General features: G+C 43.5%; 1 protein-coding gene across 2 annotated transcripts in view; it reads right to left on the bottom strand.

Annotated features, from left to right (window-relative positions):
• Window positions 1–75: 75 nt before the first annotated feature.
• The window catches only part of LOC101870333 (probable E3 ubiquitin-protein ligase HERC3), a 51,092-nt gene continuing 34,791 nt past the window's right edge, over window positions 76–16,376 (bottom strand). Inside the window, exons 15-25 of one of the 2 annotated variants that reach the window (XM_005148967.3) lie at window positions 16,114–16,227; window positions 14,826–14,849; window positions 14,649–14,738; window positions 12,038–12,208; window positions 11,309–11,452; window positions 9,805–9,971; window positions 8,640–8,706; window positions 6,802–6,884; window positions 3,463–3,646; window positions 2,763–2,865; window positions 76–1,900 (exon numbers count right to left, since the gene is read on the bottom strand). In XM_005148967.3, coding sequence (XP_005149024.1) covers window positions 1,692–1,900; window positions 2,763–2,865; window positions 3,463–3,646; window positions 6,802–6,884; window positions 8,640–8,706; window positions 9,805–9,971; window positions 11,309–11,452; window positions 12,038–12,208; window positions 14,649–14,738; window positions 14,826–14,849; window positions 16,114–16,227 — 1,356 coding nt within the window. In that variant the 3' untranslated portion in view covers window positions 76–1,691. Of the gene's footprint in view, window positions 1,901–2,762; window positions 2,866–3,462; window positions 3,647–6,801; window positions 6,885–8,639; window positions 8,707–9,804; window positions 9,972–11,308; window positions 11,453–12,037; window positions 12,209–14,648; window positions 14,739–14,825; window positions 14,850–15,601; window positions 15,751–16,113; window positions 16,228–16,376 lie in introns of those variants that run through there. The other variant, XR_004080552.2, reaches the window with a different exon arrangement.

Raw genomic sequence — 16,376 nt, 5'->3', positions numbered from 1 at the left:
GCCTGGACAGGCAGATAAAACTCCTCTTCCTGCTCTGTCAGCAGCAACAGCTTCCCACCACAAAGGCAGCCATTCAGTCAGAATTAAACATCAGATTTATTGCATAATACTGTACTCTGTACACACACATTGAAAATAAACATTTGATATAACTGTATATTTGTCCTCAATGCTGCATTAGAAAGAGGCTGAGGGGCTCTGTGTACCCACAGCTTGTCTTAAAAAAACCCGGAAGCCTAAAACCGTTTGTTACGAGGTGCAAAGTTCAATACTGTCTATTGAACATGGTGCATAAATACTATGTCCTAATAACAATGTATGTCAAAACCACCCTAGGCTTAAAATGAGATTTACATCAAGACCTGAAAAATGAGGTGGGGGGGGAGGCAAAAGGAGGAGGAAATCATTCAAACTTCATTTATTAGAGGGTGAGACTGGGGTGGGGGAGAGGAAAAGGGCTCTCCAGTCTTACAGCATAGGTTTAGGTACTGATTTTGCCTACTCAATACTCCTGTACATTTCCAGTCTAATTCACAGAGATTGTCCTTCAGGACCACCCAGCCAAACAGCTGAAAAGTGAAAGGATTCCTCTTCAACAGCAACATAAAGTGACCCTAACTGCAGAAATAAAGCCAGTCTCCAAAGTGAGGGTTATCCCTCTAATGTGGAGCTCACGCCTGTTTGTTTTCTGTGACTGGGTGAGACTGGAGATCTCATACACACCTCATACACTCACACACGTGTATGGGTGACTCCTGAAGAAAGGTGGCAGTGGTAAGAGCAGCCCCTCACCTTGCACTGGAATAACAACTCTGTTCAGGTGGAAAAACAGGGCTTGGCAAAGCATACGTGTCTGGCTGGTGGACTTACCCAGGTACAAGCACAACGCGAGAGATGTACTTTGAGAAACCTGTTACTACAGGTAGGGTTTGTCCTTCCACATGTCTGAACACAAAGCCCACTCCAGAGGAGTCTGAGGCTTCTTTAAAGGTGACACTGCTTGGAAACAAAACTTGAGACAAGTGAGGATAAACAAGCAACCCCCTCAACCACCACATTCTCCGTGAGAGAGCCTGGTGCAAAAAGACAGAGCATCCTTAATACACTACCCTGGGAGTCACAAATGACATCCCAGCCCAGTACCATGCACCAAGAAGCAAAGGGCAGAAGGGGTATTTCTATTTGAAGCAAGCAAGAACCAGCTTGCACTTAAGGAGGAAAAAAAGGGGGGGGGGGGGAGGAAAATCACAGCTTTTCAAAAAGAAGATCACTATTTCATCCTCAATTTCCATCATAGCCTAAATGCAAGGAACATCCAAATATTTAAACTTGATTAAAAGGAGATGTAAGTGTGTGTGTGTGTGTGTGTGTGTGTAGGGGCAATAAAAGCAAACTACAAGGAACTGCTGAGGGCAGTGATGTCCAGTTGGAGGGAAAACAACAAAAATGCCCACTGAACTGATTTTGTTCAGCAGATGAGAAAATCCAGAGCAACAATCTCTCCCTGTTGAAGCCCCACAGAATGAGGGGGGAATCAGGCTGAGACTGCATCAGCTCAATCTATTATTATTTTATTATTATTACTAATTATATCTTCCCCCTGAGGTCCTGATCCATTCCCTTACAAAAATAAAGCCAAGCCCATTGTTTTCTTCCTCCATACCCAAGTGTCTGTGCCTCTCCCTCATGAGTCAAGCTAAGCTAAAGCCCTCGTAGTGGTCGATGGCCTGCATCAGCCGGGCACTGAGGATCTCCTTGCTGCTGTACTTGGGCAGGTCCAGGAGGTTGTAGCAGGTATGTGCTACGGGCAGGTACTGCTCCCCACTGGTGGTAGACTGGATGATGATGCGCAGGCTGGACATGCCATAGATGGGAATGCGGTCGCTGCCCGTCAGGAACACTGGGAGAAGCAGAGGGAAGGGCGGGCAGTTCAGGCACCTGAAGGCAAACTTCATTCCCACCCGCACCGCAGGACCCTGTCTGGAGGGGCTGAAATGCTGAATGAACTCCATACAGGGCATGGCTGGCCTCACAGGGGAGGTGCAGAAGAGCAGAGGCAAGAAGCAAGGCCACTGCTGAGTGCATGGATGAGAAAATCCCACGGTACCCTCTTCCTTTAAAAGCTCCCTCTTACATCCAGGCAGGATAAAACAGAGCAAAGCCAGGGCTTGTCCAATGGGAAAGGCAGAGGGGGCACCCTCCCTGCTGCCACCCCTCCCAACCACAGCACCTCAGTGTGACCAGGGTTGGTTCTTCCTTACTGGAGACCACCACAAGGAGCGGAAGTATCTGCTACCCTGTCACACCAATACGTGGTCTCACTTCCCTGACACATTACACACTAGTTCCTCCAGTTAGCTGACACCCTATAACTGCCCCATTACTCCTAACAACAGGGCTGCAGTGCCTGAAAGCTCAGCTTGCAGAAGGAACCAGATGAAGCATGGGCACCAGGGGCTGCTATGAATTCATCATCTGGCAATGCCAACAGATGGATACTGCATGCCCTTGAGAGAGACTGCATTGGATCTTGCACAACAGATATACCCCCCCAGTGATTCCGAGGGTAAAAGCAAACACAAAAGACAATATGTTTTCTCCCTCTTGGTCTCATCTGACTAGCAGATAACTCAGGAGATGATAACCACTCATTGCTGGATCACCTAGCATTTACAGTAATGTGCCATAACCCTGGAGCTCTGCAGGCACTCTCACCTAAGTCTTCACTTTCAGGAGACTCTGCACCACTGCAAGATACTTACAGAGGAATTTCTTCTTCTTTTCCAAGGGAAATGCATGGAAGGTTTCCCAAAACATTCTCACAGTTGGGTGTGTTGCGGTGTAGTCTCCCTTATAGATGGCACTCTGTTAGAAAACCAGAAGTCACATCATTTCATCTGGCACTAGAAAGCGAAGACTCGACAGAACCCAGACCTGATCTCTTCTGGCATCTGACATCAGACAGCTACAAAATGGAGCACAGGATGGGCCAAGGGCAATAGTATGGCTCAAAGATTCAACAAAGGGTTCTCCTAGCAATATATGGGAGAGGCATTAGGCCCCTAGCTATTCAGCTAATCACATGTGGCATGAGGAATCCTGGAGTTTCTCTTCACAGGCTGGACCCTTGGCTGTGCACTTTTTGCTCTTGTGCAGTGGAGCGAGTTTTACTGTAGGGAAGAGACAAAATCAGGGTCTTCACCTTCAGTCTTAGGTCTCATCCCTAAAAACAGCAGATGGAAGTCCTTCTCTCTTGTTCTTTCTCACCCTGAATTTCCTCCCTGAGCTTCATCAGTAGCAGGAGAACACAGTAAGAAACTTTTCATGTCAATGATGGCAAGGTGTACAAGGGGCATTTAAACATGAAGACATCTCATGTCCCAGGGGGTGCCCATCTCGTGCAACTGTACAACCCTGGTACTTGTGGAAAAGAAGAAAAATAGGACAAGAGGGAAGCTTTACCTCTTCCAGTTCCTCCCAGTTGTAGTTACTGTTTCCAACTATCATGGCCCTGAGCTCTGTGGGCTGGAAGAGTTCCAGGACTTTCCCACCACACACTTTCAGGAAGCCAGTGGAAAAGGCCGTGTACCACTCATGGATGGAGAGGTTGAAGATGTAATTTACGTAGGCTTCAACAAATTCTTCCCTGGTGCATCGAGAGAGAGCAGGCAAAGGAAAGCACTTTTAATCATATGTCTGAGCAGTAGCACTCTGAAGTTTTCCTGTTTCTGCCTGTAACGTGTCTTGCAAACATGGGTCTCCAACAGGTTCAACCCACTGCCCTCCTCTCACTGAGCTGAGTCACTGCAACATGGACAAAGTACGAGGCAGCAAGGACCATCATGTGCCTGCTTACTCCCCAGGTTTTGGCAGCATGGGAGGTCCCCCGGCAGCACAAGCTCTATACTACCATAAACCCACCCAGGGGCCTTGCATCCAGTTGCCCACAGGCCCCAGGAGGGAGCCAGAGTGACACCAAGCACTGGGGAGGTGTCAGGAACAAGATCTCTCTTCCCTGCGGAACCCATGGCCTGCACAACAAAGATCATGTTAAGCAGGTATCGGGATTCAGTCACCAGGGGTACATATCCTGGTCCAACTCTTGCAATCCTACATTTAGGTAGTCCAGGAAATAACCTGCAGCTCTTCCCAGTCTGCAAGTGTCTGGGATTACTCAGCATCACGCCCACAGGCAATGACTTGGGACTGCCAGGTTGCTGTGAGCAAGTGCTCTTCTGGGGACAGAGAACACAGGGTGCCCAAGAGACTACTGCATCCAAAGCCAAGAGCCTCACAGAGCCCTGGTTAGGTGAACTTTCGGAGGCAGCTCCTGCTGACTCTGTCCCCAGTGAGTCTTGCCAGTAGTTCAGCACTTCCAAAGCCAAAGCTGTAGCCTAGAGGCAGACAGAGGAAATGCTGCTCTTAATCTGAAACTGCACGGCCAATTCCCTCCCTCCCTCCTGGCCCCAAAGAGAAAACCACCAAAAGAAGTCAAGAAACAGCCCTCACTACAGAGCAAGAAAACAGTCTTAGAAAGCACAGAAACCTCCTCTTCAGCCTTCACACACTGGTTAAATAAATACAGGACTTGCACATTTGGAGTATGTGGCAAAAAAAAAAGACAATGACTCCTCTCAGAATGACTTCTCTGCTTTGCTTCAAGGGCTCCCAAGAACAGCATTAAATAGAAACAACATTCTGCAGCCATTGGCAAGAAACCTGTGGCAAATCCTGGCTCTGGATTTTGTTAGGATCTTAAGCAACTTTATTCTACTTTCTTAATCTCCAAGCACCATGAGCCGAGTGCAACACTAGAATTCTATTTGTGCAGTGACATTCTTGCCTGACACTCAAAAGCAGCTCACACCTGCACACAGCTTAGGGAACACCACAGGATCCGGTATCTCAGCCTCTAGCTAAGGAGGTCACAGCTGAAGAAAACCAGTCATTTTGACTGGTCAAAATGACCAGTCAAAAAAAGTCATTTGAAAGTCATTTTGACTTTCTGGTGGAGGAATTCCCAGTGCATGTGCTATGCAAAAGCAGCAAGGGGTGGGTGAGAAAGTAGGAAAAAAGAATAAGGAAGCAGAGTGATAAATGTTGAAAATTAGAATAAGAAATCAATCATATAGCAAAGGGCAAGTTACTTTCCAGCACATTTTATTGCCATTTTCCTGACAGTCACCTGAGCATTAGGGAAAGCCAAGCTGATTAAGCTCTTAGCTGTTGCTTAATATTTCCCTGGCTGTTACGGTCATGAACCCTTTATCAAGAACATTTTATGCTGTGACACCCTATAAGAACTCCAAAGGAGAAGGGAAAATGAAGGCATTTCCTACTTGGCATTTTCCAGTCATTCCTCAAGTCTCAGTGAACCTTCCCCAGGCAGGAAGAGCAGTGCTCAAAGATACACCGACAGCAAACTATTGAGGCCAGAAGGGCAGCAAATTGGTCCCTGGCCTCTCAATGTAGGGGTGGAGGAAGTCATTAAGCAGTGTAAGGTGAATTGATTGCCATGTCTAGACTTGGATTTAAAGGTTAGCTTGAGTTCAAAACTGTTAGTCAAGACAAAGCAATTGCATTTGGAATGTGTTAAGCCAGTGGAGCTGCACACCAGCCTTTCTCCTTACAGATTTTCTTCTCTATTGCCTATCCTGACTCAAACAGTTGCAAGAACTAACCTGGAGGACTCAAACACTCAGCTAAAATCTCTGTTCCTCCCCCGAGGCCAGGTATGGCACACACTATAAAAATGGCCATTTTTCTTTGAGTTTACATGCCCAGCCTAAAAACCTGAAGGGTGCTATCACTGGCATTGTCATCCTTATTGTCACAAGTGTAGATTAAACTCCTCTCTGTTTACCCAAAGCCCATCTTCTCTTTGCAGGGAGACAGACTTACGCTGCTCCATTTTAGTTTTGCATGGAGGCACTTATTTAACTGTGTAAGTGCACTGTTTTCGGCAGTAGTAAAGTAGGTAAGAAGGTAATACAGACAAAGCTTTTGTTACAGTAAGGCTTTCAACACAATCAGAACCCTTTAAAATAATCAGATTAATAGGAAATTACTTCATCTCCAGGCTTGCCAGCAAGGTCTTCAGCATTACTAGCACAAGCCCCTGACCATGCTGTTGACTAGTCACTGGATCACAGCGTTTTGCCAGCAGAGAAAGAATGTGAACACTGCTTCAAGTAAGAAAGGCATTTGTTGAAATCCAATTACAGGATTATGAGAAGAAAATAGTTTAGCAGCTGGAAAAAATGAGGGAAATGGTAGCTGTGCTAGTAATAGCTCTCAGGTGTTCAGTCAAACAGAAAGGCATCTATGTACAGTAGGGCATTGTGACTTTGATCAGGGATGGTGGTCCTCTGTCAGGCATAGTCAAGGGAAAGTGTTTCCGGCTCCAGAATTAACAGTATAAACAAGCTGCCAGGCTCGGTTTTGCTGGTCACGTACAGTTCCCTTCTAAACCATCAGGGAGATTAACCTTCAAGGGCCCAAATCACATTGCAATCTTTATTTAGCATGAGAAAACTGCCAATGGTGTATATGAAGGCCTTTCACAGGGAAGATGCCAATCCAAAAGGATGTGGGACATCTTTCAAACATTGGTGGAAAGATGACAAAAACTTGCTTTTTATTCAAGTGCCACTGGCACCCAATAACTTCTAAACAGCTGGTCTTAGAATTTGTTCACACTGACTTCTACCGCTCCCACATTTCACCTCACATTAAGTTTCTGTGGCACGGCACCCACCTTCACTGTGTGTAACAGCTCATCCCCACATATGCCCCACTTACCTATTGTCCTTCTGCACCATGATTCTATCTCCATCTTCGATCAGGTTCTTCTGCTCTGTCACCCCATAGCTTTCCCTGCAGATCTATACAAAACCAGAAAACTAATTTTACCGGCAGTACTTTTCAGGCCATATGCCTGCAGAAAGAATCAAAGTTCTCTTTCACAGCTGATGACCGACATGTGAAGGGTGGACACACTTTCTCTGCTCCAAAGGCCTGCGTGCTTCACCACCTGCCATCACATTTGCTGTAGGAGTGGTATTGAGTCTAAATGCAAACTCAGAAAGAAAAAAGTTTTTCTTTTAGGTAATTTTCCTATGAGAAATAAAAAAAATCCTGTATTTCACTAAGCCCACATGCTCTGGCAATAAAAAAGACTCCCTGTTTTATAATAGAATCTCAGTAGGTTTGTTCATCCTCTCTCACTGCAAGATGGCATGCCCACAGAAAGCTTCCTTCTTTCACCCAGCCTAGAATGGCATCAGTACAAACATACAGATTCTGTACACATAAAATTGGTCACATGGAAAAAAAGCAAAAAGGTCAATTTTCAAGTTGCCATGCACAAAAGAGGCTCAGATTTTGACATGAAAGATGAGCTCATGTCAAGGTTTGGGATATCACTTATTCATTTCCAGGTTTCAGCAGACATATCTGTATATATATTATGCCGCATATAGTGCAAGAAAGAGAGTAAGAATGCCCTTTTCTAGGAAAAGAGAATTAGGGGAAAATCTCTTGCATTACTTCAATTGTATTCTTTTTTACACAGTCTGCATTATCATCATTATGACTTCACTACCTCCTCCTGAATTGCAGCTCTGACTTGCATGAGACACAGTCAGGCCCCAGTCTGACTCACTCCAGATTTACGTTTGATCTAAGAGACTATGTGCTCTCATTTATGAAACAAGGAAATGGGAACCACTCTCCTAGCTCAGAAAGGATTTTCTTCATAGTGTGTAGCAGTTTCCTGGTACCTTTTTTTACCCTAGGCAGGCCCTGGACAGAGATTCAAGAACTCAGACCAAGCTCAAAATGAACACATCACTCAGAACCTGTTAGCGCATCAGGTCTTTAAAGCAAAGACATTGAAACATGGAAGCCCTACCCTGCCTGAGTCAGAGAAAAACACAGCTTGGAGAATAAGGATGCCATATCGCTATGAAGTTCTAAATATTTGTACATGTTGAGAGACATACCTGATATTCCAGTGTACATCAGGATCGAACTCTTAATTTTGGGGACTCTCCACTGTGCAATAGAAACTATTGCATCTAGGTTACTAGCTAGGAAAAAAAGTGCTTTTACTGTCACAGAAGCACAGGAAAGCTGACTTTCCCAGCATGGCCCTAAGCAACAGCCTCTGGCATTTCATTTCTAAAAGTCTGACCAAGTACACTCACTCAAAATGTTTCAGTTGAAAAGTATTAATATTAAGACAGCAAGGAAAATTCCAAATAGTGTCAGTATTTCAAGACTTCACCTAGAGATGCCAAAGCCTAACTTCCATTTTCAAGGGGAATTTAGGAACCTTCTCAGTGTCTACTGTGACAAGTTGGCCACTGACATTTAAGCCACGTGCCACAGTGACAAGGCTATGTGGAAAACCACTCTGCTTAATCTACTTACTGGCTTAGTTTTCATGAGCATACACAAAAGAACAAGTGAGTGACAGCCAAGAATTTTAACATTAACACTTAACATTAACACTTAACATTAGCATGGGGTACGTGCTATAGGCATAGTTTGGAATAAACCATAACACACATGAATAAGTAGATGGGCTTCAACTGTACCATACCAGTCACATAGTTGACATGTTAAATGTGTCTTACTGTAAAATTCAAGCAGAATGTCTCTTCTACATCTTCTCCAGGGTAATCCAAAAGTTGCTGAAGACTCCTACATAACAGGTATGGAAAGAAAAAAATATATCAGATTCAAAAGTCATACAGCTAAAGGGGAAAAGAAATTCAGCAAAAGCGAAGAAAGAACATCACATCTGGGTAATAGGATTGCAAAAGACTCTCCAAGTCACCTGAAGGGGTAAGAAAGAAAGAGACCTCAAATAAAAAGATGCTTTGTTAGAAGCAAGGTAAAGGCTAGACCACACAAATTATCAATATAATCAATGCCCACCTGGTACCTGGATCCCCTTTAATGATCCTGGCCTTAGAAAAGAATTACATTTTTAGTTCTTATTGACTCCTAGATATTTTTGCCATCCCCACACAAATGTCTGAGGGGAATGGAGAGGATGGTGGATTTTGTCTGTATCCCCATTAGGAAGAAAATATTCTGCTATTCCTCAAAATCCTGCTGCTGTCTTCCCAGTATTTTACTTCATTGTTGTTTAACAGCTGTTACTTTGTGCTGATAAATTGGACACCAACTCAGAAGAAAAAAAAGCAGTCGGACACTGGGATCTTCTGTCAGTGTCAGAGGGAACCAATATCCCCATAGAATCAGACAAAAAGGATTCAATACACCATTTAGAAAAAGTTATTCCTTCATTCCACTTCCTTCTTTCTGGCATGGAATCAGGTCAGAGTTACACTAGTTCAGAGATGGAACAGTTCACATCCTACCCACAATTCCCATACATCATGAAACATGCAGCGGATTAGCAGGAAAGGCTGAGGCTAGGATCTGGGATCATGCATGCAATTACATAGTGGAGGGACAGGCCCCCAGCCCCTATTTTCAAAGGAGTGTGGTAGGAATCTTTTGGTCATGTTTCTTTCTTCTGAGGGTTAGGAAGGTGGGTACAGAGGTTAGAGTCTAAGCAGACAGATCCAATAGCATGTGGAAGAGGAGAAATCTTACATGAAATCCATCACCCACTTATGTACTTTGCTAGCATCACAGGCCCCTAAATTAATCAGTTGCTCAAAAGGACTGGGAGATGTTACATTGAACAGCTTTCACACAGTTTGGCATTATTTATTCTCAGTTGGATGGTCTTCTTCCCAGAAAGGCTGCAAGCTTTAGTTTTCATACCTGCCTTCCGTAGGGGATAGCTCCTTCAAATCCTCTAGGCAGGGCTTCACATTCAAGAGTTTTTTGTACAGAGCCAAGGGAAAGTGAAGGTCTACCACTGTGAAGTTGTATATTGCAAGACCACATATGATGCCAATCAAGTGAAACCAGTTGTGTTCTACAAAACACTGCAAAACCACACAGACAAATCCTTATGAGACACACTATTACTGGTCAATGAACAGTACTCTTTCCTCCACGCACTAAGAAGCCAGCCCCAGCTTTTCCAACTGGGAAAAATAAATAGATTAAATAACATGTGAGAGAGCTCCCATCAGGTCCCAGTTTGGTTGTGAATTCCTTGCTGCAGCGCGGCACAGAAATGAAGATTCAGAAACCCAGCCCTATTGCTTTTGTAAGCCATGAAAGCAGCAACAGCTGCTTTCCACCTTACCAGCCCTTTGTTTCCTTTTTACATGCCTCTGCATTTAGACATTAACAAAGCTTCAAAGTTTGCTGTCTATGTACTGCAAGAAAGCATCTTAATGATTCCCTCTCTACAGCCCATCCTATTTTCTATTAAAAGCTTATGTTTAACCAAAGTGCCAATCAGGCAAATACACCAACATAGGTATTGGTAATGGTTTTCATTCCTTTGCGCATTTACCCTCACCCCAGGTATGACAGTCACACACTGGCTGCCTGTATTTCTTAAATGTTGTAAATATGTGAATCATTTTTAGTGCTTACAGTGACATTATTCTTAGTGTCAAAAGAGTTGTTGGTTTTATAGCATTAACATGAGGAGTAATTTCTCTGTAGTAGTATGTATAAATTACAGAACAGTACCATGGAATTCCCTCCTTGTTAAATGTAACTAATAAATTAAAAAGAACCCCACCAGGGCAGCTACACCTTAAGGGAAGAATGACAACATCATTTTCCATCTTGCTGCCTAGAAAGATGAAGTAAAAAAAGGATATAACCCACCACCTCCAGCATAATGCTATCCGACAGGGACAGAACATGCACTCCACACTCTTCCAAACACAACCAACTTTCACTCCAAATCATGTTTCTTGCTGTTTAAGAGGTTACTCACATAAAGCATTAACAAGTTTAGACCCTGTATGTTGTGATACACGACTAAGTGGTTGATTGCAATTACGTAAACAGCAATGGAAGCACAAATTCTAATGCCATTACGACCTCTCATTCTGTAAAACAGCACAATAGTCACATTCACCATCATAAGAGCTCTGTAACTGTCATATGATACTTAATACAAGTTTTATTATGAGATAAGAATAGAGAAAGAGCCAGCTCCTCAATGGGCACCATCATGATTGTTCTATTCAAGTTAATGTACCTATACTAATCTACATCCACTGGAAATATGGCTCACACCATATTGTGGGTTGAAAATGAGGGGAAGATCATTTCTTTCCAAGTTTGCCACTAACTTTCTTGTCATTCAAATGCAGCATATTATTTAAACCTGCACATACAGAAGGCAAGGGCTTACCGTGTCTGAAAACCACAGCAGGTTTGACTCTGGGTAGTAAGTGAACATGCCATAGATGGGATTGAGGAGTTCTTTTAACAACAGGAGGAAAAATTCCTTTGTTACTCCTCCAGCATCAACAGCTTCCTCACCATCAAAGATGACCTGTAGAAAAAGCACGTCAGTAACAGGATTGCAGTACTGAGTAAATGAGACATCTTTCTAATTGAGAGCACACATAAAGCAGTTTGTCTAACATGTCCAAACCCCCTCCAACCCATGAGCCTGTTTCAGTGCTCTGCTTGTAGGGAGGGAAAAGGAATGGGGGCATATCAGGTAGTTTAAAACTGTTTAATTCCTTATGCAAATCATAAATAACCACTTGTCCCCACAACGGAAGCAGCAACATGACAGCAGCTGCTAAATTTTGTAGCACCCTCTCAGGGAGAAAATGTGTCCTATTGTAAGAGGCCTGCTCCTGCAGAATAGCAAAACAGAGACTGCATAATAACATAGAAATGTTTCCTCCCTACCCCTTATAGAGTAGGCACACCAGAAAAAGAGAGTAAACACTCCAGCAGCCAGAGTGGAGAAAGACTCAACCTTTGCACTGATTAGATCAAGCATCCCTGAGTGCTGTACCTATGGAGAAGCCACTCTACACTGGTGAAGTGGTAATGGGAAATGGCTGAAAGGCTGCAGAAATGTCAGCGGGACAAGAGGGTGCTAAAAGATGTGGGGAAAACTTACTTTAAGAGGCTTTTTCAAATCAATGTCTGAATGGATGCTCAACTCCCTTAAAGCATCACCAACTAAGTTACTCCTGCGAACATGGAGAACCAGGAAAGGGCTTCTGGCCAGCAGAGGCTCCAGGGTGAGAAGCATGAAGACATTCTGCAAATTTGCACCATTTATTGCAACCTGTAAATAAGAGAGAGGTGAGAAACAGCTGCTGCTCAGCTCCTCTCTTCCTATGAAAGGAAACCAGTTAATAACTGTATGTCTAGTGTTCTTTTTAACCTTATTCTTTTACTTTTGTTTCCCAAGGGTACAAGGACTGCATGCTCACTCTGTACAACAGTGTGTGTCTGCATGTCCTCCACCATTTCCCACACCAACACCTTTTGAGTCCTCTCACAGATGCACCAGATTTGAGCAATAAAGATACTACATTCCTGAATATTTTTTTACATTAGGCAGCTGGGTGGGGAAAAGAGGCTTTATTTGTGCTCTTATTAAGTCAAGAAACTCAGTGTGAACACACCCTGATAAGAGCCAGAGAGTCCACAAGGGAAAGCAGTGTTACAACCAAGGAGCCTGTTGACAACCACACCTGGCAAGGCATCTGAGAACACTTCACGTGCAATTCAAAGCTCTCATCTACATGGATTTTCTGGCATCAGGTAAGGCACAAAGTCCAGTCAAAGCTTTGACCACACATGGTATACTCATTCTCGTGCACTGCCCATAGTAAATGGCAAATTCACATCTGTAAATTCAGTTTAAAAGTCAGTTAAACCTGAGACAGAAATCCATTGGAAACCAGGCTGCCTCCATTCCAGCACTCACAGAAATACTGTTTTCTTTGGCCTTTCAGTGGTCGTCTTCATAAAGATCCTATCTCTCAGGGCAACAAAACCTTTCCCAGCTGCTGTCCTGGTAAGGTAAGGTAGATACCCTCCTCACAGCAGCATGCTGCTCACAAAATGGGCATCTGTCACCACAAGAGGGTGACAAAATGAAAGCAGGAGGTGATTCTAGCTTCTGAGTGGTGTAGGCTGAGCCTTCTCTGCCTTGCTGCAGCCTATGTGCTCAAGCAGCCACAGAAAAGCTGAGAGATGAATATCACATGGAACCAGTACCATGGTGTGGTGGTGCATCACGCCTAACCTCAGCCTGCTTGAACCTGTTCTATGATTTCAATAACTTCTCCATCTTTGTGCAAGAGCTTGGTGATAAGCATCCCTTAATTGTATAAGGAACTCTCATTGCAAGGATAAGACAAGGGCAGCATAGCCTATACCAGGAACTCCAATGTGGGAGATGAGAGTGGGGATAATTCCCCTTTTAGCCCTGGAACATTCCTTATCTGAATGCTCCAGGTGAATTTACTGATGACTGAAGCCAACCAGCTCACAACCGTATAAACAGTGGTGCTAAATGAGATCCTTTGAGCTATTCTGGACCATAGTGGGCTGCATCAGTACCTCCCTCCAAGTGGGATGACTCTCAGAGTGCACACTGGAAAGTTTGCAAGAGGATCATTAGCTGATGATGGGACCTGGGCTGATATCTCCCCTACTCGAGGCTCAAACCCCTTCTGCTGAGAAACACCAAAAAGGCATCAGAGGCAAGTATTCCAGTGATTCTTGAGGGGTAGTTTTAATAGGCATACCTACACACACACACATACATATCTCTGTTCATGTGTGTTACCTTTGTACATCTGCCTATACATACCTGTGTGTGTCTATTGACTTGCACACCCTCTAACAAATATAGTATACCTGCTGCTATATCAAATCTGTAATACTGTTACTGTCGTGTTTATAGGTGATCAGTGGTTAATCTAATGTGTAAGTGTTGCTATTATTAAGTGATGCTAAATCCTTTAGACATAAATGGTTGACCGAGTCTGAGCCTAAGACTGAATACAGCTGCATCTGGACTCCTCCCTTACCCCTTCTCATTCCAGCCTCTGTATAAATCTCTGTCAACTGATCCTAATTTGTTTTTTCCTTTATATGTATTACCCATGCAGTTAGTAATAGGGTAAACCTTGCCACCGAACATTGTTGTGGTTTTGCAAATTTACATTAAAGCTTGTTTCTGACAATACCTTTTACAGTGGTTGTTTAGTTGACCTAAAACACTCCCTTTCATGACACATGGCCATGAGTAACTGTGATGACATTTTCCCACCCTGAAGGAACCTGTCAACCATCAACCACAGCCAACAAATGTCACAGAGGATGAGTCCCAAACCTCAGATGGTTTGGATGAGGGATTAGTGCCTAGTGCTTCACCCCCCTCAGGAGGCATTTGCATGAGCAATGCCTGGCACTGGGAGGTTTACATTGGCACAGAAGCAAGCTGTCCTTGTCACAGCCTGGCTGTCAGCTGGCTTGGCTGCCACCTACAGGGTAAGGGTGCTGGAGCTGAACACCTCTTCAACCCTCACTTCTGCACAGGCAGAAACCTGAAGGCTTGTCTACTTCTCCAGCCTTACAGATTTCTCTAACAGAGACCTCACCTTACTTTGCATCCTTGGATTATCCTACATACATAAGTACTCCTCCCCTATAAATCTTATATTTCCACTACAGAAAGGGGCAGGGACAATGGGATAGAGAAGCATTACCTGCATCTGCAGTTCTGCGTCTGTCTGTAACATCTTGGTCTTAGCCTGAGCATCAAAGATGAAAGGATAAGAACAGAGTGTCACAGCATCCTGCAAGAAAGGCAGGCAGATTGATTTCTACCTACAGCTTCCACAGCATTTCTTTAAGAAAGAGTAATAAAAACCACATTTTCTTACCTGCATGATAGATGGTCTGACTTTCTGTGAAGGAAAAATAGAAATATGAAAATCTTTTACTTTCGATTTTTGTGTCTTGTGTTTTTTGGTTCAAAGTTCAAAGGTGACCCAAAGAAAATTTTCTCCTCTGGGATCAACAACCTATTTTTAACCCCCTCTTAAAGACAAGCACGTGAGCTTCCTCCTTAAGAAAACCACAAATCCATTTCAAAACTTGAACACCAAATGTTACTCAGAAGACTAACTGGCACAGAAGTCTGTGCTAGCCTGCCATAGCTGAAACTTACTGTTATGAAGACAAACAAGAAAACAACCCCCAAGACAGAGACAATATGAATCAGAAGAGATAAGGCCACAACAAGACAATACAAGACCACTCCTGCAATGCAGATCACTTCTCTCATTAGCCACATCAATACATTTTTAACAATTGCTGTTACATAAATTTGAGTCACTATTTTATTGTTCTGCTCACTAAAAGTAAGCACAGAGCAGCACTATTTACGTGATAGAAAGCAGGGGATGAGGAACACAACACACGCAACATTTAGAAAGTCCATGAAAGCACACACAAGAATTCTTGCTACAGTCAGCTTTTACTCCTGCAGCATCCCCTGGCAGGTGTTTTCTGGTGTTCTCTCTCCCTCAGGATCCCTTTCCTCGCTATAATTAACCAATCTCACTGTGTTCCTACACAGCATATTCCAGCCCTCAGTTCAGTTATCTCCTTTCTTACAGATGAGAAAGTGAGGCATAAAAGAGGTGAAGGGTCTTACCCAAGATCACCCAGCAGGTTACTGGAAGAGCCAGGAATAGAACCCACATCTCTTGAGTCTTGGTTCAGTCCCCTAGCCAGAACGCCATACTGCCTCCTCTTACAGAGCAACATTTTAAGATCACTGGCTACATTATTCACAATACCTGCCTAAACAGCAGAAGTAAAGGGCAAAAATTATAATTTTAGAATACAGGATTTGGCTCCTGAGGTCTCGATTACATTAAAAGGATCCAGTGACTGAATTAATCCCCTTGTGCAAGGATTGAATGAAAATCACATGAATAATCACAGAGATTGAAGCAAACATTAGTTACATATTGTTAGCTCCAGTTCTTCCAACAGCCTTATCTTAAGTCAATTTTGTCAAGCCACCCAAATCTGAGAGGTTTAACATATAGATGCTCCTATCCTGAATACATTTCACTCTCATTAAGGATAGTAAAAATACAGATCTACAACCAGAGAGACAAACATACGGACAGCTGTTTGACTATACGTAAAACCTCTTACCATTCCAGCCTGGTGCAAGAACCACATGAGATAATCCTCCTGAATGTCCACCAAGCTGGAAATCTCAGGGATATAAAACTTATCATATTCTACATGTTTAACCTTCTGATTTACCTGGTGAAGAAAACAGATGTTTTTTAAAATGTGGATATATTTGTCTTTTTTTTTTAGAACATGCAGGTTTGCTTTCCTAAAATCAGTTATAGCAGCTTGCAACAACAGGACTCAAAGGTTTGCAAAACCATATGGTCCCTTGTATTTTA

The sequence above is a fragment of the Melopsittacus undulatus genome, chromosome 7 (assembly GCF_012275295.1).
Source record: "Melopsittacus undulatus isolate bMelUnd1 chromosome 7, bMelUnd1.mat.Z, whole genome shotgun sequence".
Lineage (NCBI taxonomy): Eukaryota > Metazoa > Chordata > Aves > Psittaciformes > Psittaculidae > Melopsittacus > Melopsittacus undulatus.
This window is presented reverse-complemented; position numbering and strand designations above follow the sequence as displayed.